We start from the raw sequence: 27814 nt of genomic DNA on the forward strand, positions 1-27814 counted from the left end.
GCTTGAAAACAATAGTACAGAATAGGGAATTTACAGGGATCAAGATAAACGTATCCGTTACTGAATATGTATCTACATTAAATACAAAATTGTTCAGTTCAAGAGATAGGGAGATTGTAGTTGGCAAAGTATTGCAAAACCACTAGTTATTGGAAGACAAGTGTTTGAAATATAAATACACCGTGAGTGGGTGGATGGGTATAATTAAAGGGATATTAAAGGAATTTTAAAATGAGCAGGCAAAAAGAAGTTGTCTTTAGCCTGCAGTCATAACAAAACTTCTTATAGTCAAACTGAAAAGCAGAAGTAAGGAAAATTAAAACTAATAATAACAACATTTATATAACCCTTTACATCTTTGAAGTGCTATACAGACTAACAATTTCATCCCCAAAATACATTCCTGAGGTAAAGAAGTATCAACCCCATTTTACTAAGGGCAGTACAAATACACAGAGAGGTTAAATACTTTGCCCAAGGCAGTACAAGAGTTAGAACTCTGTCATTTTTGGCTCTGAGTCCTGTGCTTAGTCAATGTTGTGTCACGCTAGTATGTATGTTGATAGTGGGCAGGTAGCAATATTTGTGCAAACCCCCAGATTTGTACATAAATGATGAACATCAATAAATATTAAACTCTTTATACTCAATGGTTTAACTCAGTGTATTTGCAGCAACAGCAGAAGTACTGGTCACAGCAAACTGCAATCTTTTACAGTGATACCACCAGCTACTATATTGATCTTTAATTTAATGTTATAATAAAAACTTGTTTGAATAAATTGCTCTGTCATCACCCAGTACCACTGTACCTGTCCTACTTCATATGGAGCCCTGAGATTTTTAACACGTGACGCTTGTTTCCTTTTAGCATTCTTGTTGTTGTTTTGGTTTTGGATGATATGGAGGAAAACTAGTGCTTGTGAAAATACTGGATTACTGGACTGACTACCCTGGAGAATAAAGTCCTCAGGTACATCATAGGCTATAGCAGTCCATACTTCTCCATGCCACCATATCTATTTGCCCTAATTCTTTTATCCACCTATAGAGTTGAAGAGTTCCTGTCTTCATTCAGTTCTTCACTTGTCTGTTGAGATAGCCAGGACCAGTGCCAAGTTTGGAAGTAGTTTTTGTGAAGTGGACATTTGTCTTCTGAGAGCCGAGGAAGAGTGAGGCCACTAGTTCCCTTACTAATACCTTACATATAATAGCACCTTTTTTATCTTGAAGTATTCCGAAATGACCTACAAATGACTGGATACTCCTTCGATATGTAGTCACATCAGGAAGTGAGGTCTGCAGGCAGATTAATAAATTCATAGATTATAAAGCCAGAAGAGACCATTGTGACCATCTAGTCTGACCTCCTGTATTACACAGGTCATAGAATTTCCCTGAATTAACTCCTGTTTGAACTGGATCATATCTTTTAAAAATTTCCAGTAATCAAGAATCTACCACTACCTTGGTAAATTGAACCAAATGGTTAATTAAACTCACTGTTAAAAACTTGCATCTTATTTCCAGTCTGAATTTGTCTAGTTTCAATTTCCAGCCATTGTTATACCTTTGTCTGCTAGACTGAAAAGCTCTCAATTACCAAATTTCTGTTGCCCATGTAGGTACTTATAGACTGTGATCAAGTCATCCCTTAACCTTCTCTTTTTTTAAATTATACAGATTGAGCTCCTTGAGTTTGTCACTATAAGGCATGTTTTCCAGTCATGGCAATCTCATGGCTCTTTTCTGAACCCTCTCCAGGTTTTCAACATCCTTCTTGAATTGTGCTCACCAGAACTGGACACAGTATTCTAGTAGCAGTCACATCAGTGCCGAATACAGAGATAATATAACCTTTCTCCTACTCGAGAGTCCCCTTTTATATATCCAAGCATTGCAGTAGCCTTTTGGCAATAGAATTGTATTGAGAGCTCATGTCCAGCTGATTATCCACCACAATACCCAAGGCCTTTTCAGAGTCACTGCTTCCCACGATAGAGTTGCCCATCCTGTAAGTGTGGACAGTTGGCACAAAACAGTGCCCAACTTGATGTGTGGGTGTTGAGGGAGGAATGGATTTTAGCCAAGAAAATTAGGCAACACCTATCAGAAAGATATAGCTGAATTGTGTCTGTCAGGATTTGAACCTGTGATTCCAAAAAGTCTATATGCTTCAAATACAGTGGTACAAATGGTTAAAATCATTCTTGACAAGCCATGGGTAAGATTCTGCTTTGAATTACACTGTGAAAACGGAAACCATGTGTTCAGGGGAGAGTTACAGAAACAAATGTAAAATGGCAGCAGCAATGCCAATGGCAGATGCAGAATTGGCAGTAAATAGATGTAGGGGCATCAAGATTAGCAATGTTATGGCACTTCTAAATTTATCTGCTAAATAAATTATTAGGGGGTTGAAGATTCACCTCTGTCATTGTTACTTAATCCATCATCTGTTCATTGTGATGCCCTGGGGCAAGAGGCATGCCATTGCTAATTTGTTTTTGTTCAATACAGGTCATTGTCATGGCTCCCTTTCGTAATTATTTTCAAGAATAGCTATCAATGAAATAGTGCTAGAAACATATAAGCAGTGGTGCAAGTAGATTTTAATTCTTACTGGTACACATAGGCAACTCATGGGAAGGACACAAAGGGAGGCACCAGCTAAAGAGGGGGCATGTGACCTCCCCACATGACTTCCCACGTGCATCCTCCCCACCCCGCCCCAGCCCGGGGCCCAAGTGCTCTCCACATCCCCTCCCCATCCCACTTTACCTGGAGAGGGCTCTGTCCTCCTGGTGCACCGGATACCAATTCCTGAACCACAGGGCTCTCCCGGGAACCGCCACGGCTCTATCACCCCATGTCCCTCCCTCAGCCTGTCCTTCAGTGGGCCTGTACAAACCCCAGGCAGGAGATGCAGCTGTGTGGAAGGGCTGGGGGCAGGGCTGGGGGCGGTACAGACACGCCGGAGGAGCTGCTGGTGTGGGGCCTCCGGGTGCCCCCAAGTTGTGCTCCTTTCGCCACTGCGGTTCCTGGGAGAGCCCTGCGGTTCTGAAAATGTCTTTCCGGTACAGCTTACTGGCAATAAATATCTTAATGGTACAGCATGACTAACTGTACCTGCTTACTTGCACCACTGCATATAAGACTCTTCCAGCAGGAGATCTTTAAAACCAAACTACAAAGTATAATAACACTACATTATAGTGATCTCCTGTAGCAGAAAGGTAGGTGCTATTTAATAACACCAAAAATATTCCTTTCACAATAGAGGAGGTAAAAAGTCAATGTAAAAAATGAACAGAGAACTCTCTTTTATTCAGTACAAGAAAATGCTTCATAGTGAGGCGATATTTACTTGTATTTGTATCTTAAAATTGACCCGCCAAATCCCAAACTAATACAAATAGCCTCTTGCTCATCTTTAGTGGAGTCAGTTAGCTTTATAGATCAGTGACCTGTGAATACCTCCCAGCAGCCAGTTTTGTTTAAATAATCCATTTATATTTAAGTATTTCCACTATTCCTCTCCCCAGTGGTTGCTAGCTATGTCCATAGCAACAGATAGTGATGTTTCAAGTGGAGTTCAATAGGTTGATTGTATGATAAACCAGAGAGAGAGAGCAGAAAATAGATATTCTGTTGACACACACATACCTTGATTAGAGTAACAATTTTATAAAAGAAAAAAAGACTTGAAAAGAAAATTGACTTTTTTCCAGAATTTTTGGCTTCCATTCTTGATGGCGTTTTCTAGTTTAGCTTAAAAGTTTGGGATGTGTTCTTATAGTTACACTGTTACAATAGCACGTCCCGAAGAACAGTTATCACTGCACTGTGATTCAGTTAGATACCACTTGCGTGCTGTGATTCAAGCATAGCCATTACAGGGACTGACATCTGCTGGACTGAGCTCTTGTTACTTAATAATAATAAAAAAATTAACAAAAATTTCTTTTCTGGGGGGAGAGGGGCGATTATGTCCCTCTAAAGAAGAACTAAAATCAGTGCAAGCTTGAAAGATAAAGAATATTTAAACAAAACCTAACTTATGTCACTTGCTATTTTCTGTAGTCATTAGTTTATTATAGAAGTATTTGCTGTGAATAGGAGCTTTCTCTTTCCCTGCACAGCATCTCCTTCACAATTCTGCAATGCTGTCATCATCCTGTATTTAAGGTATCACTCTGTGATGTCCCTGAGGATGCTGCCTCTTCTTCACCCACTCTATTTGCAGTGGGAAGGGAGCCCTGCCTCAGTTGTCTATTTCCCCACTTTTTAAAAGGTGGCTACACTCAATTTTATCTTGCCCTTCACTTTTCAAAAAAAGGCAGTATCTGGGGCACTAACTAATATGGGCATAATTTTAAAAATATATTTGAAATAAGTATTTTGGGGAGCACCTCCTGAGAGCCTCCAATCCCAAAGAAGGAATGTTGTAGTACCTGAGAGAGAACTCTTAGGGCTCCTTCCAGGCGGCAGCAGCAGGGAGCAGAGAGGGTCTTTTGTTGTTGCCAACTCTCATGATTTTATCAAAGTTTTGCAATATTTGGTGGCTTTTTTAAAGCCGCAGTGCCTGGAATCATGTGATTACATGAGAATCTCAACTTTCAGGGTATTTTTTAGAAAACCATCCTGCCTGTGAAGGAAAGCTTGAAAACATCTCCCGAGTGCATGCTAAGAACGTTTAAAAAAAAAATCCAACACGTATATTTTTAAGCCAATCCCCTGATTTATGGGGCCTTGTCTCATATTTTATGAATGCTTGGGGTTCATAATACTGGGCTGTCAGTCCAGGAACCCGAATCTCTAGAAATACTTAATAGGGAGTAGAGGGAGAGGAGCAGAAGACACTGGAGATATAGTCATGATTGCTATACCAAGAGGGCTCTGCTATTTCACTAGTAACATTCCCTCTAAAACAGTACTGCCATGGGGAGTGGAGCTCATGATGGGCATAGGGGGAAGTGTAAGTCAAAGCGACAGTCAGGGCTGTCTCTCTGATCCCCTTCCTGCGGAGACAGTCAGAGCTGCCCAGCTTCAACTCTGCATTTGGCAGGTTGGCCCCCTAGGCTAGAAGACAACCAGCTAAAAGGTCTTAAGATGTGTTAGCCTGTACTTCAGTGAGAGTTTTCAATTGTGTTAAACTAACTCAATTTTGCTAACATGATTGAAAAACACACACTCTTTTTATGCATCAACTCATCCTTGGGAGCAGAGCTGCAGACTGGGGAGGGATATGTGCAAGCAGTGCCTCAAAGGAATATCCTGTAGGAGGATAAAGATGAATGGCATAGGAGGGCAGCCAAGTATTGCCTGTCTTCTGTTGCCTTATTTCCTGTATTTTACAGGCTCTGTAAGAACAGACATCAAATAATAGAACAACCAGTGGACAACCAGCTTCTATTTTCTTCCCAGATTATCTCAGTGGTCCCTAATGTGCACTAGAAAATTTTTGGGGAAAACAAACACTGTAAATGATTGGTATATTGCAATTAACCCACTAGCTTATAGGTCTCTCTCTCTCTCTCCTCTGCGTGGGAAAGGTCTTAGGTATGCTGTAAAGGTGGTGGGACACAACTGTAAATAAACTGCACAAGGTGTTGAACCAGCAAAAGGGTCTCCACGTAATTTGTGGACTGAGACAGTGGCAGGACCAAGGCAGACCTGTTACAGGGGGGAGGAGCTACGTAGACTGAAGAAGTCTCCATCTCACTGTGTTTACAGCTAGTCTGTCCCCATTGGCCACTAGTATCCTACCAAAGCCCGCGCTGTTTTTGGTTCCTTTTCTTTACTGTAGGTCAACTAATTGGTTTTGTTTCGACCCTTTTGACTGAGTCTTGGAAATGGCTGTTCCACCATCTACATATGAATTGCATATTTCTTTTGTTAAGTGTGAAAGTAAAAAAGAGGATACTCCTCTCTTTAAAAACAAATCTTCTTGAAAAATCTTGACTGGCTACAAAAACCCTAGAAATAAAAAAACAGGCTGTCAGCTAATGACTGTCCAGCAGGCCTTTAAGCAGAAGTGTCCAGAAGATAGAATTTGGTTTATGTTCTGTTTAGTACACTGCATGAATTGATTTACGCAGTATTCAATGGGTGTGTTTGTGTGTGTACTTAATAAACAGCTGTTTTGCAGTATTAAGTACCTGAAATCTGAATATTTTGTTCCACTCAAGAATGAGATCTGTCCGGGACCCCTCATGCTCTGTTGCTACAGTTATGTTATAATATAGCCAACTTCATAATACTTTAATCTAGGACTGAGTCCTAATGAAGGTGAATTCTAAGTTTTATTTAAACATATTTTTCTTCTGTCATTCATAATTGCCAAAAGTGGCAAGGAAATTTTGGAGGAAAACATGGTGAAATTCTTGCTCCACTGAAATTTGAAAAAAAAATCCCATTGTTTTCAATGGAGCCAGGATTTATATATATTTATAGCCAGATAATGTATATTTATATATGATATTACTGCATATTTGCTGAGGCCAAAAATCCCTCTGGGAATCCTTTAGTAATTACATCATCATTATGCTATAATCTCTGCATTTCTTAGTAAAATCATTGTTACTGGGGGGTATCAGCCTTTGTGGAGAAGGATCAGCTCTGGTTACACGATATAAACAGAAGTTTTAAAAAGAAATACAGATTTTCTGGAATTAATGTCTTGTAAAGAGGGTTTTGATGTTTGTATTAGCTGGATGGTAGCATTGGAAAAGAGGCTTTATCAAAGGCCTTTTTACTAAAATATTGCATTCTGGAGCTTGAACAGATGGCTCTGTTTTAAGCAGAGGCTGAATCAGGTTATTGTGTGGTTTTTGTTTTATTACTGCAATGATTTAGATTTCTAACATCTGTTTATCCACCAATCTGTTAACTAACAGTCTAACGAAATATGCCTTTCTGAAAATTAGTCCCTTATATTAAAAATTACTGTTTCTTTCCATTAGTTGTGATTTTCTGTGCAAAAATCCAAGTTTGGTAATCTGATGATTTCTTTGGGATATTTTGTTAAATGTTTCCACCTATTAAAATCAGATAATTTATTTAGGTGCCTAAATGTGGTCTTAGGTGTGCTGATTTAGGTACCCACTGTTGAAAATGCTAGTCTGTATTTCTCTGATCCAAAACCATCAAGGGGAGTTAAGCATTTAGGAGCTTTGGAAAATCCCACCAGGCACTTATTTGTGTCTTCAGGTGCCTAAATACCTTTATAAATCTGTCCTTTTCTCCTTCTACCCTACGTTGAGCCTTTTGTCCTTCCATTCTGTCAGTCATATCTTTTGGCCAGGCAGTAAGTCATAAGCTCTGGGCTTGACTACATGGTACTTTAAGTCTGCACCAGATGGGTGTACACTTTCATAGAATATCAGGGTTGGAAGGGACCTCAGGAGGTCATCTAGTCCAACCCCCTGCTCAAAGCAGGACCAATCCCCAGACAGATTTTTTTCCCCAGATCCCTAAATGGCCCCCTCAAGGATTGAACTCACAACCTTGGGTTTAACAGGCTAATGCTCAAACCACTGAGCTATCCCTTCCCCCCTTTAAGCCCCACTAACATGTCATGCACTAATTGACCTGTGTGGACCATACTGAGGCACACTAAAAGTTCCCTAGTGCATGTTAATGTAGTTCTGTTTCAAACAGGACTACATTAACACACACTAGGGAACTTTTAGTGTGCACTAGCAGTTAGTGAACAACATGCTAGTGCAGAGTAACATTTATACTCCATTGGTATGGACTGAAACAACATATAGGCCAGCCCACAGCTTCTGATTTCAGCTGTCTTCTGCTTCCCTCTCATTCAGATCACAGTCCTTCAGTCTGTGACTGTTTTTGATGTTAAAGTTGTGACAGAGATTGTATTCAGCCAATGTTACACCAGCAATTCAATTGTAATACTTGGTCAGGTGTACCATCTGGGAGAAATGTACATTATTCTCCGTACAATATCTGTTTCCTTTATCCTTCCATCTAGCTCTAGAGGTGTTTTCCAGCTTCCTTTATTAATACATAACATTTCAAATGCCCCCTTGATTTTTTTCCCTACAAACTAGTCACCCTCAAGGGTCATAGTGACAGCACCCTAGTTCGCATGTCAGTTGTCCCTTTCTGGAGATGTTAATTGAGTTAAATTCAGTCTCGCTCTCAAACAATACACCTCTACCCTGATATAACGCTGTCCTCGGGAGTCAAAAAATCTTACCGCATTATAGGTGAAACCAAGTTATATCGAACTTGCTGTGATCCGCCGGAGCACGCAGCCCCGCCCGCTCCCAGAGCATTGCTTTATTGTGTTACATCCGAATTCGTGTTATATCAGGTCGCGATATATCGGGGTAGAGGTGTAGTTGTATAGTTGCCTTATATAAGCTATGAATTACTAACAGATTAAAGTCCATCTGTAAGAACTGTCAACCTCAAATAGACTATTAAATGAACAGCCTGGAACCAGGTTTGTCCTTAGAATATTAGTTGTGATGCTGAAATAATTAAAAAGTTGTAATTGAAAATGAAACAATAATTGTAATACAAATTTTAAGACAACTTTAGTGTGAAGAGCCACCTCAGTGCAGCCAAAGATCAGGACATATGCTTCAAAGTGATTTAGAAACATTGATTAATGAATCTTCACAATGTAACTAATTAAGCCACCCAATGCAAACAGGCAGTTTAGCTCTTTCCAGATCCAGATCTGAACTCCTAAAGCTTGGGGGCTTCAGATCTTGCTATTCCACCGTAGCCCCTCTCTAACAACTAACAATTATTCAGTGAATTAAAACTGAACATTTTTACTGAAACATTTTTCAGAAAAGAAATCAATAACTTAACTCAGAATGTTTAAGATTAATTGGACACTTTTTAATTAAAGATATAAAATACTGTCTTCAATAATTTCTTATCTTATCTCCTGTTTCCCAACTCTTTTTGTCCTCATATCTCAATTTTTTCATGTCACTGTGATGATGTAATGCAGGGGTGGCCAACCTGTGGTTCCGGAGCCACATGCGGCTCTTCAGAAGTTAATATGCGGCTCCTTGTATAGGCACGGACTCTGGGGCTGGAGCTACAGGCGCCAACTTTTGGGGGGGTACTGGGGGGTGCTCTACCCCTGGCTCTGCCACAGGGCCTGCCCCCTCCCCTAAGCCTGCAGTGCCCTCGCTCTCCCCCACCTGCCCCCCAGCCTCCTGCATGCCACGGAACAGCTGATCAGGAGGTGCGGAGAGGGAGGGGGAGGTGCTGATCGGTGGGGCTGCCAGTGGGCGAAAGGCGCTGGGAGCGGGGGGTGGAGCTGATGGGGGGCTGCTGATGTATTACTGCGGCTCTTTGGCAATGTATAGTGGTAAATTCTGGCTCCTTCTCAGGCTCAGGTTGGCCACCCCTGATGTAATGTATAATGCTGTACAAATTATATATTTATGTTCATATAGTCTTTAAACATCTTCTAAATTTCATCCATATATCTTAATTCACACAGACATTCTAATAAAGTTCATTTTGTATACTGCAATTTTAGGAAATCCTTCATTTTTTTAAAAAATCCTTAGTAAATTTATCTTAAAATTTCCTTTGCCTTTCATTCCTGAACATTGGCTATATGCTTTATTGCCCACTATCTTGGGAATTCCCAACCAATCACTTACAATAGTTAAATCAATAACAGCGAGGTAAGTATGCAGCACTCTTTCCAAAAGTGCTGCATCGCCTCTAAGACTTTTGGCTACACCTGCAGCTGGTATTGGATCTGCCTGAAATGTATTCCAGTATTTAAAAATAATGTTCCTTATTGCTGTATCTTTTTGGAATAACTACAGTAGGAACAAATATAATATGCATCATATTTAAAGCTGCTATCATTATTATTTAATAGGAAATTTCTCTTTATCCTGTTTGCTTTATTAAATGCAGTATTGATTACATTTTAGCTCCTCATTCTATAAATCTATGAAACATTTCCTTTGATCCAATTTCCAAGTCAATTAAGCTAATACAGTTCCATTCAACATGGAAAAATTGACCCACAGGGATAATTTAATATATCTTTTTTGAATAAAAACTTTCAAAATGTGATACTGTGGGCCAGTTATGCAGCTGGTGTAGATTGGTGTAACTCAATTGAATGCAATGACACTGCTCCAAGTTACACCAGCTGAGGATCTGGCCCTCTGTCTTTATCAGGAGGTTGAGCTGTCAATCATTATGGGTATCTTTACAAATGTTTACTGTTATCTGTCTTCTGATTATAAAGTCAAAATGTCATGGATAAAATATAACAAACATAACTGGAAAGATTGTTTAAATAGAAGCTATTTTGTGCCTCATTGTTCAACATATAGGCTAGCATACAGCAGTTGGGAATACATGTTCCTTCCATTGCTGTCCCTTTTATGAAGAGGAACATTTCTCCAAAAATAAAATAATTGTAAGTTAATATTAATGAAACCAGATCATGCAAAAACATTATAAGAGGAAAACTCCTTACTGATCTGTCGGCGTGAGAATAACTCAAAACATTCACACGCTATTTGAGTAATGTTAGTATATAAACTTTTTCCATCTAACATAATCATTTACACCTGCAAATGTTCCTTGAACATATATGGAACAGAATGTATTTTTTGCATTTGTTCATAATTTGTTACATAATCTATAATAAGAAAAATTCAGGTTCCTTGATGGCCACTCGGAGAGTATTTCTAAAATGATAGGTTTCCCCAGGGGGTTCACTGAAAGCATAATATTTTCAAGAGAACATGTTAGATGACACTGTTGGAAACTCAGGCTTGTATCCTTTAAAGACTTTTTTATGTACTTGACTTTCCTAGTCAGTGGGACTACTACCAATACATCAGGTTAAGCACATGCATACATCTCTGCAAACTCAGAGCCTCAGTTGTGAAATCTTTTTCTCTAATAGCAATGTATTCATTATGATAGGTTTCAGTAGTTAGTTCATCAATGCCTTTGAAATATTGGGCGTGTGTTATGAGATAACCATTGATTAAAAAAATCCCATTCATTAACAATTTTAAAATCCCATTTCATATCTTGGCAACTGCTCTTTTGCTAACAATTACATTATAATTTTCTAATTTATTTAAAGCTCTCTCCTAGAGCCAGTTTGGGGGGGTGGACGCCGGGGGGGAGCCACATTCCTCTCTCAGCGCCTGTATATACAACTTCTCAAAAAATCTGTGAAACTGTTAGTGCTAGTCAAATATCAGGGGGTAGCTGTGTTAGTCTGTATCTACAAAAACAATAAGGAGTCTGGTGGCACCTTAAAGACTAACAGATTTATTTGGGCATAAGCTTTCGTGGGCATCTGAAGAAGTGAGGTTTTTACCCATGAAAGCTTATGCCCAAATAAATCTGCTAGTCTTTAAGGTGCCACCAGACTCCTTATTGTTTTTGTTAGTGCTAGTAGGTGTAAATTAAGATTTTTCTCTTAATATGCCCTCTAACTTCCTCAGTCTGTGAACCGTGTGAAGTAGTGAAATAAATATTATTATTCCAATGTTACGAGTGAGGAAATCAAGACACAAAAGGATGAAGTGATTTGGCCAAGATAACAAAGGATTCCATTCAACCACCCTTACTCGTGCTGAATTATACCTTACTCCGCAATGAGCCCCCTTTAATTGAACTAGATTGTGCCTTGTCCTACATAGCTGCACAGGGGAGTAAGCCCCTTCCACACCGACTAAACATACACAACTGTTACATTGCATAGGACCAGTCCAGATAGCAGTTCTACCACAGCTGAAAGAGCAGAAGACTGCATGCATGATACTGCTTTATGACCAAGTGGACAGAGAGGATCAGAAAGAGAGCATAAATATGGATCCCCACCCGTATGGGCTAGCCAGAACTGTTGGGGCACAGTGGGGATCAACAAAATTACTTCCCTCTGAGTCTGGGCAGAAATTGTGCCCCCAACCCATATTCAGCGCTATGATTTAAAGGTACACTTGAGCCTAGTGCACTACTCAGAGAACAGTGACTATAGGTGGTAGATTTGGGCCCAATGTTAGGAGTTTCTTGCTTCAAGTCCTATATTCAGATCACTAGATTGTGCCTGTATCAAAGTCAACATAAAAATGACTGCTGCCTGACCCACAACTCTGCCACTGTAATGCTATGGGGTTCCTATTTAATTTTCATATAATTTTTGAGCTTCTCATGTCCTATTAAACCCTCTATCCCAGTGTTTCTCAACATTTTTGATACCAGGGACCAGCTTGCTGCCTTCCTAAACTGTATCAGGGAGATCTCAGGGATTGGCACTGGTCCACAGACTGGTCGTTGAGAAACACTGCCCTATCCACACTAAGACCTTATCATGTCAGTGCCTCTTAATGGCTCCAACCCTGGAAATCCAAAAAATAACCCAATTCTGAACACAAAGTTTAATCTTCTAGGTGGCAGAATATTGTGCTCTTATTAGATGATCAAATCAGAGTTCCTCATCTTTTATAATTTGTGAATGTGGCATTCTGAATAGTTAATACTGCTGCTTTGCACCATTAGTAATAGCAGTGCTGGTGTTTGGTCTGTGTTGTTATTACAAGCCAGATAAGGAGAACTTAACTTGTGGAAAGGAACAGATTCAGTGGAGAGACTATATTTATTCCAAGCACTTAAATTTTTACATATTTCCCTAGATTTATATTTTATCTAATAGAGTCAAAAGACTATACAGCACTTGTAAAATGCAAACAAACGGATCTTACTGCAGTACAAATGATTAGCACTGTCTTACAAGGGAGTTTATGAAGACAACTGTTATGTAGCAGCTCTAAGAAAGAGTAAATTATATTAGACCATGACATTTATTGACTCCCCTAGGACTACGCCACCACCAACTACAGAATAGTGCTGTGCTTTCATACCTGGTTTAGATTAAATAGTTTTGCTCTTCACTCCCTCTATATACATGATTCTTCAGCTAAGCATGTTAATTAGTCTCTTGCTCTTTTTGTATCTGTAACTGAAATAATTACACAGGCCGTAAATATAGAATATTTATCTCCTGAAATTCTATTGCCTCTGATTTTTAACTGAAGTGTGTGCTCTTATTCCCAGAGTGCTGATCTTCTCACTTTCTGAGAAGATTTTCAGTCAAACTGGATTTGCAGCAAAATGGTGTTTGCCAGGATCATAGAACATGTAACCCATATAGTTATGGTCAAACTCTTTCTCTTGTCATTCTTAAATAACTATTTAATTTTTATATATCATTTATGGTAATCTTCTGTATCACTGGAAGCATCTTAAACAACTTAAAGAAGAGAAAAAGCTCAAACATCACAGACCCAAAAGCTCTTGAATCCTTCCTGTGGTTGTGTTTGAAGATAAAGTCCTGCTATTGAGTTCCACACGTCTCTGTTTGAATGACCTTTGAATATTGTGTAGTCCTGCCAGGGTCTGTACAGCTTATGCTTAGTTCATATCATTGTTCCTGTTTTAACATGATCCTTTGTTTTCCTAAACAGAGCTATAACACTGGAGAATCAGTTGGTGATCCTTGCAGCAGAAGCAACAGATGCAGGAGGTTACTATGTCCAAGCAGTCAATGAAAAAAATGGAGAGAACAAGACGAGTCCATTTCTTTATCTGAGTGTAGCGAGTGAGTATTGAAATCTCACCAATTTGCTTTGGTATTGAGGTCACCGAAAATGTTCCCAAAGATCAGCATGCTGAAAAGAATTTACTAGCAAAGTGATCCTGAAAGGAGCTAAGCTTCTCCTGGGAGGTATGGAGCGCACTCAACTCCCAGTAAAGTCAGTGGGAGTCCAACATTAAATGGTTTTACACAAGATTTGGGGTTTGGTATAGAGAGCCTCAGCCTGCTTGATACCATGGCAAGCACACCATTAATAATCCTTTTTACTGTTTTATTAAAGATTCAGAAAAGAAGGGAAAACAGTTAAAACATTTGACAAATATTAAGTAAGGCTTTCATTTTATTAACATCCCTTGTTCTCTTTCCCTTTAGCTAGAGGGAATTTTTAGAAGGAAACCCTGCGTATTTGACAGCCTCTCAAATGGAATTAAAGATAATTACTGTCCTTTTAGGGAAAAGAGGAGAAGTTAGTTGAGATGGGCTAGACCTGCTGTTGTTGCTGCTGTTAAACTCCAATCCCATTTCCTAGAAGACAAAACCAAGACATAAAGCCACAAAAGGGGAGAGAGAAGAACAGCGAGGATAGTAAATGCAGCCTTTGTCTTTGGTGTTGAGACTCACAGCTGGAGAAACACAGGCATAGAACATGGTCATATTAACCACTCTGAGACCTGGCAACTTGTACCAGTACTAGGCTATTTAGGGCATTGCAGTTAGCAGTTTGGTTATGGCCTGGTGAGGAAATATCTCAGGATTAGGACAAAGAAGGCCTGGGGTCCCAAGAGATGGTGGAGGTAGTTGTCAAGCTGTCAGGAGCATGAGTACCAACTTCAGGTTAGTCTGTTAAGAAGCAGGGCACACACCCCAAATTGGTTGTGAGTTCTATACTTAGATTTCACCAACCATCAAGTGTGAACTCCTCAGGCACTACAACAGCTTTAACAGGGAGTCACAGACAGTCCCCTTGGGAACTCCAGTTGATCCTACCACCTAGGTAAGCTTGCCTTTGTGAAAAATAGTCCTTTGCATCAAAAAGGGTTACTCCCTGTCCCAAAGGACCAGTCACTTACCCCAGGCATGATTTTAACATAGTCCTTGAGTTTTATCAGAAGGCCTTTTTGTTTGGACTAATTCAATTTTTTTGTCTCAACTTTTGTACCTTTTCCCCTCAACATTTGTTGTTGTAGGTTTTTGTGATATTTTGTGAGCTTTGACTCACTTTTCACAGATAAGATCACAATTAGGGTAAACTTGTAGATCCAGTTATCACAACAGGTCCTTCTGAACAATCAGCCAATCGGTTTTGAACCACACCGTACTAATCTGGGGCTAAAGGTTGACCGCTTTCTGGCCTTTCAACAGCAATTGAGAAGGTGTATACTACTATCCAGTCAAGGGTCACACTGCTCCACAGGCTTAAGTAACGGGGGGGGGGGAGGGGGAAAGGGGCAAGAAACTATCTCTGGCATACTTCTAAGGTGTTTCATCTACCCATCAATATTGCTTCTGTCTTGTCTGGGTTAAGTCTCAACTCATTGTTATCAACATCCTGAGGCTGGCCGCACTCTGAAAAGGTTGGCACAGCAACATGTGGATTGGATGAAAAAGAGGAACAGAGCTTTGTGTAATCTGCACCGTGATGATTGTGCAGCCCAAATTGCCGCACTGGATGCCCTATTTGCTTCACACATGTATTAAACAAAAAGGTGAAAACCAATGAGTAGTTTCACCAGCTGTGGAAGGTTAAAGCTCAAGACAAGTTCCATTTTCTCAGTTATTGTTTTCCCAACTTGGAAAAAGTGCTGAATACCTACCCGCTGGAAATCGGGACCCTTTAAAGTGGCAAGTTGACCTCCCAAAAACGGAGACACACAAAATAGATATAATTTAAAATGTAGCATAGAGATCCAATCCAGCTCCCTTTGAAGTCAGTAGAAATATTTCCGTTTATTTCAAGGGCAATTGATCAGGTCTTAGATGACAAAGAAGCAATTTATGAGCTCAGATACCACAGTGGTGAGCGCAATGGAAATATCTATAATAAATTAAACAGAAAAGGGAGAGAATTGTGGAAATAATAGAAAACGTGCATGAAGGGCTAGTGACTGCTGGTCTTTTTGTTCTGAAGAGGTTTCATAGTCTTATTATCTCACGAAAGCTAGAGTGAATCATGATTGTGTCCAACAGACAGCACAGTAAGAAAATGTCAGTTATATGTCAAATGCAACCTGGACCAAGAAGTCATAGATTAGCCATAAATTTAAAATGCCTTATCTTCAACTGAAAAACCTATTTACTGAACTAATAAGTCGTGATTTTTATAAACTATGTATCCCAGCTTCTGTGTAACTCAAGGAGGAATTTTGGCTAGTAAAGCCTGGGAAATAGGAGTTTGAGTTCTGTTACCATTTCTGTCACTTGACTTGCTGTGTAAGTTTGGGTAGATCATTTAAACTCTGAGAAAGATCTTCAGCTGGTGTAAATTGGTGACTTCAACAGAGCTGTGTGTTGGAGTAAGGGTATAGCCCCAGTATGCTGCTGTAGCTATATCAGTTTATACCAGCTATGGGGCCTCCCCAATTAATATAGTGAGCAGTCTGATGGGCTGTTGTGAAGCATAATGTTTGTAAAGCACTGAGCTCGTAAAATGGAAACACTATACTATTTAGATGGAAGAATTATTTTCATCATAAAAACTATGGAACCTTGCATATGCATGACTTCACCAGTGTCACATTTCTGGTCAATATCCCCTGAAGGACATCACTAAGCTGTTGTTTGGACCCACACATTGGGCCCATCGGCTTTTTTAGCTCCTCTGGGTCTCATTGGGCTCCAGCCACCATCTTTGGCCTGTTCGGCCCAGCTGTGCTAGGCCCCCAAGATCAGTGCTGGGCGCTCTAAGATTACCCAGTAACTTAAGCAAATGCTTTCCCCGGAGTACCATTCTTGTGGACACTCTGGTTGATCGTTTACCCCTTCAGGGACATGTGATATTTGAAGCAAATAGACACAAACTTGGCAAAAAGGATTTCTAATATTTACTTTTTATTTTAGATGGCACAAGAGACAAAAAACCCATCCAGACAAAATAAGAAATATCTGCACACCGTTGTCTGTGTCAGTTTCTTCATGACTTGAGTTTTCTTTGGGATTTTGTAGGAGTCCTCTATGGAGTCCAAGGTCCTTCCTCTTCCCATTCCCTTGTAAATGGCTTCTGCTTCAGAACATGGAGTCTCCTGTCTGACCCTGCAGCCAGCATCCTTCAGGTTAGCTTTTCTAGCAATCAAAAAGCTTCCCTGTCCCTCAGGAAACATGACCCTTTATTCTTGTCCCCCAAACTTCTCAGCCTCTGTGGTTTTAACCAACATCTTGGTTCCTTTGTTCCTCTCCTGGGGATTTTCTGCTCTCTCTTCTAGAGATCTGGAGAGAGCTGGTTTCACCTTGGCAACAGCCTCCCCATTGTTCTGCAAGGGCCTGGTATATTCATCTGTTGATAGTCCTTAATGACTCTCATTCAAATATAGGCACCCAGTTGCCACTTCCTGTCTCCTTAGCACAAGGAGTATCTCTGGAAAGAACTTAATTTCTTGAGACTATGTAGGAATTTAACAGTGACTGGGTAAACTGAGTTGCACATAATTTTCATAAAAATAGAGAAATTTCTCACATTCTCCACACCACATTTCCCCACTCCTATCCATATAATGACATATATACGATGTAGTGATATCATCATCAACTGGTTCCAGGTCCTGTTATCTACTCTCTTCCCTCTCACTTACTCTCTTATGTACAGAAATACAGTAATGCTTTAGCACAGATCATCAGATCACTTCCTGAAGACTTTGGTTTGTCAGGGGAATTAAATAACATTCTTTTGATCTTATCAGACTTGGCAGAACAATTACAGATAGAACTGTTTATTAAAGTAAGGGCATCACAAAACTCTGACACTTCCTCCAGGGGCACACACTATGCACCCAAGCATAGTGAAGCTTGAAGCATCTTTCACATGTAACGTAAGCCAGCTGAAAGTACAGTGGTAAACAGGAAATTTCTCTGCAGTTTCTACCACTTATCGATGAAAGTTATTCAGCGCTTATGATGCTTCTTGATGAAATTACAGGTATTTCTAGAACCCAAGCTTCATGAAAGGCAACTATAAGTAACCAGGTTCACAAGAAGGTGTGATCCCCACATATGAAGTTGACTGAGGTTTCAGTATGTAATAAAATGACAAAGATGATAAGGTAGTTCTCTGTGGTATCACTTCAATAAAAAGGTGAGGTTCTGAGAATCCAAGCTATACTGAGACCTAGCTATTAACCTAAATAGAAAACTATAGATAATAAGAAACCCTACACCAATATAACCCTACACCAATATAACCCTACACCAGTCTAGGAACTTTAGCAATGTGCAGTTATATTGTCAATCTCTCTCCAAATATTTTATGAAAAATCAGAAAGAGCATAGCCCTGGTATATGAGTGAAAAAGCAAGATTGCAGAAGGTGGGCATACGTAAACTGTTTTGACAGCATGGACACTGCTGGTTGAATTGCTTTTGCAGCACTAATCATCTGGAACTGCAATTCAGGACCTTGCTGCTGGACCTTCTTGTTAAGCTGTGAAATATTGAGGTGCATGTCGTTTCAGTAGATATATTAGTAAATTAGATATTCTCAAGACCTATTCATACTGCTAGAAAATATAGAGCGTTCTGCAGACTTGGACATCTTTTTCTGATGCAGGCTTTGTAAAAACACAAAACAAGATTGATGAAAATTGTAAAAACCTTGCCAGCTAGCATTTCTGAAGAGTCAAAAGATAATAAAGACAATTATCATTTAATGAAGATAAATTTCCTCCCTGAGCATTGGGAGTGTAAAAAGGAAATGGTTGTGCAATTGGTAAGATTGGAATAGTTGGGGTCTAAAAATTATACTCCTGGTATGGTTGTATTGTAATTAATTTAAAATACAAGGATGTCATATTATCATGCCTAGCTTCCACTTGCAGTAAGAAGGTATTTTATTCTGTGGTGGTAGTCATCTATCAGATGAAGCTAAATAGACCTAATTGTCCCTGGCTGAAACCAATTTAATTATTCAGTTAACTGTTATCAAAACACAAAATTTAAAAGATGAAAAATATTCAACTTCAGAACTGCAGGGTACTGATTTTTCACCAAAAGTATTTGAACAATAAAATAAAGGATCTTATTACAGTACAAGATGTTTAGGTCACTGTCAGGATCCATGGAGGTCAAATAACTATAAAAGGGTTTTTACGCAGTGAGCATAACATTTTAGAAATTAATTGCAACAAACAGAGGCAAAGGATTCATTTAGTTTTGGGGCCATATCTAGATGCTTTTATCACATTCCCATCCACACTTCATGGCACCCGAAACTCATCTTTCCTTATTTTATTTTTATTTATATAACTAAAAAAACCCTCTTATTACTTGTCTTAATTTCCTTGGCAAGAGCTAATTCTGCTTAACTTTTAGCAATTCTCACTTTTTTCCATACGTTTTCTAAGCTCCAGGATGTAGCTTTCTTTGCTGATCAATCCCTTCTTCCATTCCCTGTAGGCATTCTGCTTACTTCTAATAACATTTTTGAGGTGGTTTTTCATCCAGCTGGGTCTGGAGACTTTCCCTACAAGTTTTTTCCCCTTGTTTGGAATGCATTTATTTTCCCCTCTGTCAGTATTGTTAGGAAGATAAATCATCAGCAGGTCCCGAGTAGATATTTTCCTTTCAGGAAGGAAGCATTTCTAAACCATAATTTCTCTTATTCACCACCAAAGTTTACTGCAAACTAGAAGAGAGGATTCACTTTGAGGTTTTAATGTGAAGTAAAGTCAGCAGATGTTGAGGGTATAGAGGTGGGCGTTTGAAACATATTGTTGCATGAATTTTTCATAGCTAACTCCAGCTGCTCAGATGTAGGAAGAAAAAAGGAATTGGCCAGACCCTCCTGAGGACAGACATTTCTATTCTGAGGTCAAACTCAAGCAAGCTCTATGAACTTGTCAAACTGTTTTTAGTCCTTGCCATGGGAATTTTACATTCACTTAGCCTCCATGGATTAGTTCTGCTGAAATAAAATTAATGCTTCAATAAGACATTTTGTCTAAAGAAAAGGTACATGGGATGGAAGCTGAGAGGAGAAAATTACATTTCTGAGCAATGATTGTACTTTATAAGCCGTCAGTTCTGATCAGATGCGAGGAAAGTCCAGTATAGCCCAGCTCTGGGTACTCTATCAGCTGTGCCATTTTTATTTCTTTCTTGAAAATAATGCCATTTCATTTCCCTTCCTTTTCTTCACAATGTTTAAAATTTCTCCTTGTCAAGGAGAATTTCCAGGAAGACTATCATTGTGATTGTTTCATCTTGTCAGGCTGGTCATAAGGTGCCATTCATTCTGAGAAGTGATAGGATACAACTTAAAATAAATTTGCGGGAGGGGGGGCCTAGATATTTTCTTAAAAGTCAAATATATATTTACAGTAATTGAAATTACAACAAAAAGATTCCATTAAAATGTTAAAGGTTTGACTTTTGAATCACAGAAACAAATATTAAAGTTGGATTATAGCTGATCAAAGCTAGGAATTTTAGCTAAGGCTGTTATAATTAATTTAACCCATTATAACTACCTGGAATATTGATTTGATATGTTGATATTGGACTACATCATATACATTAAATTGGAATAATGGTGTGCATTTAGGACATAATGGCAATCTTAAACTCCAAATTTCATGACTCCCTTTAGATTGTCACATCTTTTCCTGTAAGGAAAGCTCCCCCGCTTTTTAACAACGGCTGGAAATAAATTATGAATTACAAAGAATATATCATTAAAATATTAAAATAATAAATAGTAGCTAATAATTATCTCTGGAAATCTCATCTCTTTTCTGGCCTTATATCCTTTTAGTTGCCTTCCTTCCTGCAGACTAGAAGGCAAAGTGACTATCTTATGTCCCTCTGTTCCATTGCACTGTTTTGCCAATGCTTCAACTTCCCAGCAGGTTGCATTCCACACATTTCACATCTGCTGTTCCTCCCTGGCCCAGATTGAAAACATCTCCCCTGCTGATTTGAACTTGAATTCCAGCTGACTTCACACCTGGATACTGGTATTCAAGGTTCTCACAGCATGAGGGGAAGGTGAGATTGAACATCCAGACCAAGGAATGAGGTAATGAGCAGATAAGATCAACTTATAACTACAGTGTTAATATTTTAAAAGCCAATGTCATTATTTTTGATAGTAGATAATATTTCTGCAATAAAAAAGGCAGGTGAAATTTCCTTTAAAATAACAAAACAGAACTCCAAATCTTTGAAGTTTGAGAGTTTTCGATTTCTAAAAAGCAACAGAGGGTCCTGTGGCACCTTTGAGACTAACAGAAGTACTGGGAGCATAAGCTTTCGTGGGTAAGAACCTCACTTCTTCAGATGCAAGTCAGTGAGGTTCTTACCCACGAAAGCTTATGCTCCCAGTACTTCTGTTAGTCTCAAAGGTGCCACAGGACCCTCTGTTGCTTTTTACAGATTCAGACTAACACGGCTACCCCTCTGATATTCGATTTCTAAATCAGCATAACAAAATATTTAAAAATCAGAAGCTGCATGTCTGTGAAATGTATCATTTTAAATATTATTACACTGGCAAATGTGTATCCAAACTGCAAGGTTTTCAAAATGACTACTCTGTTCTTGAACTGGGTGAGCCACTCTGCATGTCTCATTGCTGCTGACTGTACTATGGAAAATAAGTGGGTGGAAGAGGGAACAATCCATCCCTTTTCTCCTAGATACAACTAGAACAATCATCATAAAAGGGGGCAGAGCCTCTCCTATTGTACATTTTCATAGCTCCATTGACTTCAGTGGGGCTATGAAAATTTATACCCACTAGAGATCTGCCCCCTAGTGTGAATATATTAATTACACACATTGCTCAGCCAAAATAACTGGCTTTGTTTTTTGAAAACCTAACCCCTATTTTAACCTAGGTTTATAATATATATTGAACTTTGTGGATGTAGGTCTATATATCTAGCTATATAATACATATGTATAATATATCTAGGCTGTCACTTAAATCTTTTATTTATATCTGACACATGCAATTAATCTCTCCCTCTCTCTAATCAGTTTTGCTATTACATTCATTGGAGTGATTTGTCTCCTATCTTTGCCACTGCTCTGTAAGTGATATGTGAAGATAAGAGATTCTTAGAGGACACAAACAGGGAAAATAGAAAATTGGATTGACCTTGCAATCATTTTATAAAATGTGACATACATCAATTATACATGCCAGCTAAGGTAATGCCATGTTGTACAAAGCATGATGATTTTCTGGAAGACCATCATAGCAGTAGTACCAAAAAACTTTTATATACAGAAAAGTTTTATTATGACAGTGGACCTCTACTTTGCCAACTTACTGATTCACCTAGAAAAAATATTTTAATAATGTTTTGCAAATTATGGTGAAAACATACTAAATGCCAAACGAATTAAGCTTGTGTCTACATCTTAAAAAGTACAGGCACTTCCAGTGAGATATAGCATATACATTTTTATGTCAGTCAGGCTTTGAGAGATAAGTAAATTCATACTACAGTTGTGGGGTTAATTTTTAAGAAGAAATTAAAAGCATGAAGAGTATATGAGTGGGTAGAAGAGATGGGTGATTAATAATCCTGAGTCTCTACAGACATGGGATAAATTTCCTATCAAATAACCAGATCCAGATAGTCCTGTTCAAAGTACTGTACAACTAGCAAAATCTGTTTACATTTGGTTCTTAAATATTTGGGTTAGGATACATAAGTTCAGATTCTCAGCTGTGGCTGAGGAGTGCTTGGCATAGTTGAGGAGGGGGCAAAAAGATGGCTTTAAGCAACATTTGGCTCCCTGATCCCAGAGCCCTCTGGTCCTCAGCATAAATTAGAGTGGCTTTATTAGAGCCTTTTCCTTGGACAATCGCCCTGTACCAGTAGCCAGGGTGTGTGCATAGGAGCTACTTGGGCAGCTATACGCCACTCAAAAATCCCCTTAGTCTGCGGGATATCTTGTGCGGCCTGACTGCTGCATCAGTTTTAGGGCAGCTTGGGATCATTAGAGTGGTGGAGAGCAGCTTGAGAACGCTGGAGAACCAGGGCTATTGACCATTGTAAATCAGTTTTATTTTTCATTCTGATAAAAATTGTTTTCATTTCATTATGCTGATCGGATATTCAGGAAACCACAGATGCTGGAAATGGTAACAGGAAAAGGATTACCTTCTATATCCAAACTCACCCATAAATAGTAATAAAAGATGTATCATAACACCAAGAAAAATACTCTGTACTGCTTTCTTCTGTGTTCTGCTCTGGTTAGATATAATTCAGAGTTAAATATTGCAGTAATAAAGCTAATGACAAATAACTACTTGTCACCTTGCTACATAGGTCCAGCTATACCTCCTTGTAGTGTGAGATCTTACAATAAAGCAGGGTCAAGCCTGGTTATTAGTTGGATACGAGACTTCCAAAAACTTTTGTGTGCTGCAGAAAGTGATAATGATCATTGAACTTTCATGACTACGTCAGTTTTGAACCAGTACACTAGCATGCCATTGGAGGGCATTGAGCTGCTTGAAGATGGCAACTTTTCAATGGGAAATAAAACTAAGATTTTATCCACTTTTGATCATTCAAGCTTTCATGCTAATTTTTTAGAAATCGGGAGCTAACCTTAATATTCTGGACCAATTCCATTTTAAGTGTATTCTGCCTACCAAAAATCCCTTCTGTAGTTTCAGTTGGCTACGTCATTACTTCATTTCCTAAACATTATGTGCTGTTAAAGAGCTGCAATCTTGCATCCCTGAATTGTCTGAATTTTTCCTGTGTAGGAAGTGATAACTGTGTATACTTTAAGTTTGCAAAATACTTTGCGATATTTGAAAAACTCTTTATATGCATTAGTAATAATAATAAATTATATATTATTATTATTTTATTTGTTAGAGTAGAGGAGCCATTAAAACTGAATAACAATATCCCATGCTGACCATTTCCTGGGACTGTATGACTAACAACAAATAATTTAGAACTGTCAGTTTTTCTCAACAATGTATTCCCACCTATATGATCAACCTAAATAGAAAATATTTAAACTCCCAGATAAGAGAACTTTATTAAACACACTTTAGAAGCATTTATAAAATGTTTTTAATCAAGATTTTTATATTCTCACCTCTACCAAAGAGAAAAAGATGTTTTGGTTTATGTTTTTCTAGGTTGTTTGTTTGGTTTTTGTTGTTATTTTTTTCTAAAAAAGAATAGCTTCTGGAGTCCTACATATCGGTTTATCTTCTTCTTTTTCTTCAATGCTTAGCTGAATGGTCTGCCATAGCAATCATTCCCCTTTGGTCTGTTCCTGTGCTGCCACAAGGGCTTAATGGGTCAGGAGTCCAACATCAGAACAGTCTTGATGCACCCATGTGATACGGGGTCTGCCTCTAGGCTGCCTCTATTGCTCAGTTGGTGGAATTTTATCCCGAATGTTACAAGCTGCCCAGAGAATGGCGGTAGCCAGTACGTCTTGTGATATTCTGGTGACATGTCCAAAAAGCAGAAGACATGGACAATGGCCCCAGTAGCCTGTAGCTACCATAACCGTCTGTGTTATAAATGAAGTCGTTCCTCTTTATGCCCAAGATATGACATTGGTGTTTTGTGTGGAAAGCAGTGGCAAAACTGCCACTCAGTTTTGCCCAGTCTGAGTGGCAATAGTGTCCATGTTTCACAACCGTACAGCGGTACAGAGAGGAAACAGCTCGAATAGATCCTGAGCTTGCTTGTCATGCTGAGCTTGTCATGCTGCTGATGCTGTGATGCCAGTTCGGTGAAGAACCTCTGTATCAGAGTTGGAGGAAACAGGTGAGTATAGAACCCAAATAGCAAAAGCTGGAGACTGCTTCAACAGTTTCATTATTTAAAGAGATTGGAGTTGTGGGAGGACCTGACATAGGTTTTTCAGCTTTGTCTTTGACCATGAACCATGGAGCCCAACCTTGGCCAACTCCGGCCTCACGAAACCTGTCAGGGCTCTTTACTAGAAGAACAATGTCATCAGCATAGTCAAAGTCTGAGAGCAAGAGATCATTAATCTTAATGCCTATGGACCTAACGGAATGACACCAGATACTGATTTAAAAGATGCCAACATTCCAATTCCAGTTTACCCCCTTTGGATATTGCCTTCTGAACTTTTGTATGAGTCTTTCTACTAATCCAACTCATTAGAGTATGTAAGCAGCTAAGATGACTGATTTGAAAAATTTCTGTGTGATTTACACATTCTTATAATCTAACCTATCTAAATCGGGAATTTCATCTATCTAAAGTTGCTGGGAAACAATGGAAGGTACCTGCACAATTTCAGATCTCATAGATTTCTAAAGGTACACACCAGGAGCCATGTTTGCCTCTAATGTCAAAAATTCTAGAAGCTGTAACCTTTTCTGTGAGATTTACTGAATGCAGAATTAACTTAGAATAGCTATTTTAAGGAGAGCTAATCACAATTATTTTCTTGTGGTATGAGGCTGCAACAGCTCTACGTGATTTTGTAATAAAATAAGATTATATGCTATCAGTTCTACGAGTTATAGTATGGAACCATATAGGTATCTTGCTCAGCTTCTCAGTGATCTTCATGTCAAAATATAATCATCATGTAATTTCTTACAAATGAAAAGATGTAATTTAAAATGACATGTTCCAAGGATATGAACAGGGCTCACAGGTTCAGTCATCCAAAGTAAACAGTTTAGGAGATATTTGGCAGCAAATAAGTTGAGGTTTTCTTTTTTAACTACCCCTATATCAGAAAAGTTTGCTTATAAGTGTCTCTCTTGTTTTATGCATATTTATTTGTTAGAAGAGTAGCTCAATATAATAAGCAGTCACTGAAAATTTCTGCCGATGGTGTGTTTTACATATATTAAATAGTTCTATTAATGAAGATTATGACATAGCTTAGAAATAGTATATTTTAAAAATCTACTGCTTTCCTCTTGCATTTTTGACAAACATAATCTGAAAAAAATAAACGTGAAAGATCAGGGATTATTATTGTCATAAATGTTCAGGTTAAAGCGTTTCTTTTTAATCTCTTATCAATATAAAACACAGAACTAGAAAACGGAATAAGGCTGGAAGTTCTCTTTGTGTTCTGATGCCAGCACTATCATTCTGTCAGCAGAACTACTTGCTGGGAGTATATTATTATTATTTATTTTATTAACCATCATTATTACAGTAGTGCTTAAAGGCCAACCAAGAATGGGGCCCCAGTGTGCTGGACACTGTACAAGTATATGTACTCAACTCTAAGCTATATATGCAATGACATGCAAAAAGGCCATCTGAACATTTTAATGTTGGAAAGTCAAGCATTCATAAACTAGGAAATGCCAGATTCAAGTTTGCCCATGCAATCTTAATTCTATCGTTTGTGCATATGCATTATGATACCACCTGTAACATGATCACAGCCTATTTTTTTCAGTCAGACCTCTGCTTCATTCAGTTCACAAGATGGACAATGCTTAATGAATTAGCGAGGATTCTGTAACGAGTGAAGTTGTTGTCTGTAGGACTCTTACTGAAGTTGAAAAGTGTACAGTAAATGAGACATGGGTCTATAAAGAGAGAATGGATAGTCTTGTGGTTAAAGCATTTGATTGCAACCCAGGAGGAGAATCATAGAAATGTAGTGCTGGAAGTGACCCTGTGAGGTCATGTAGTCCAGCCCCCTGTGCTGAGGCAGGGCCAAATATATCTAGACCATCCCTGACAAGTGTTCGTCTAACCCATTCTTAAAATCTCTGAAGAGGGGGATTCCACAACCTTCTTCGGTAACGTATTCCAGTGCTTAACTATCCTTATAATTAGAAAGGTTTTCCTAATATTTAACCTAAATCTCTCTTGCTGCAGATTAACCCTTTACTGCTTGTCCTACCTTCAGTGGACATGGAGAAAAATTGATCACCATCATGTTTCTAACAGCCTTTAACATATCTGAAGACTATTATCAGGTCCCCCCTGAGTCGTCTTTTCTCAACATGAAACATACCTGTTTTTTTAATCCTTCCTTATAGGTTAAGTTTTCTAAACCTTTTATCATTTATTTTTTTGCTCTCCTCTGACCTTTCTTCAATTTCTCCACATCTTTCCTAATTATGGCTCACAGACACACTTTAGGAAACAGTACTCATGCTGAGGCCTCACCAGGTGAGTAGAGTAGAACAGAACAATTATCTCCTGTAACATACCTACAATACTTTTGTTAGTACGCCTCAGATGATGTTAGCCTTTTTTGCAACTGCACCACATTGTTGACTCGTATTCAATTTGTGGTCCACTATAACCCAGATCCTTTTCTGCAGTACTACTGCCTAGCTCAGGGGTGGGCAAACTTTTTGGCCTGAAGGCCACATCGGGGTTCCGAAACTGTATGGAAGGCTGGGTAGGGAAGGTTATGCCTCCCCAAACAGCCTGGCCCCCGCCGCCTCCCACTTCCCACCCCCTGACTGCCCCCCTCAGAAGCCCCACCCCATCCAACCCCCCACTCCTTGTCCTCTGACCGCCCCCTCCCGGGGCCCCCTGCCCCAACCGCCCCCCCAGGGCCCTACCCCATATCCAATCCCCCCTGCTCCCTGTCCCCTGACTGCCCCAACCCCTATCCAAACCCCTGCTCCCTGACAGGCCCCCCGGGACTCACACACCTATCCAACCCCCCGATCCCCGTCCCCTGACCACCACCCCCAGAACCTCTGCCCCATCCAACCGCCCCCCCCCCGCTCTCTGTCCCCTGACTGCGCCCCAGGACCCCTGCCCCTTATCCAACCCCCCCCCGCTCAAAGCCCCCTTACCATGCCGCTCAGAGCACCAGGACTGGCAGCCATGCTGCCCGGCCAGAGCCAGCCACGCCGCTGCGCCGTCTAGAACACTGGGGCAGGCCGGTGGCTCTCGCATCCGCACTGCCCGTCAGGAGCTCACAGCCCCGCCTCCCAGAGCACTGGCGGCACGGCGAGCTGAGGCTGCGGGGGAGGAGGGACAGCAGGGGAGGGGCCGGGGGC

General features: G+C 39.6%; 1 protein-coding gene across 3 annotated transcripts in view; it reads left to right on the forward strand.

Annotated features, from left to right (window-relative positions):
* SDK1 (sidekick cell adhesion molecule 1) overlaps nt 1-27814 on the forward strand; it is a 672364-nt gene that overhangs the window by 371123 nt on the left and 273427 nt on the right. For all 3 annotated transcript variants that reach the window (XM_065560139.1, XM_042853129.2, XM_065560140.1), the window contains one exon: nt 13512-13645. In XM_065560139.1, coding sequence (XP_065416211.1) covers nt 13512-13645 — 134 coding nt within the window. The remainder of the gene's footprint in view (nt 1-13511; nt 13646-27814) is intronic.

Source organism: Chrysemys picta, chromosome 10, assembly GCF_011386835.1.
Source record: "Chrysemys picta bellii isolate R12L10 chromosome 10, ASM1138683v2, whole genome shotgun sequence".
In the NCBI taxonomy this organism is placed as follows: domain Eukaryota; kingdom Metazoa; phylum Chordata; order Testudines; family Emydidae; genus Chrysemys; species Chrysemys picta.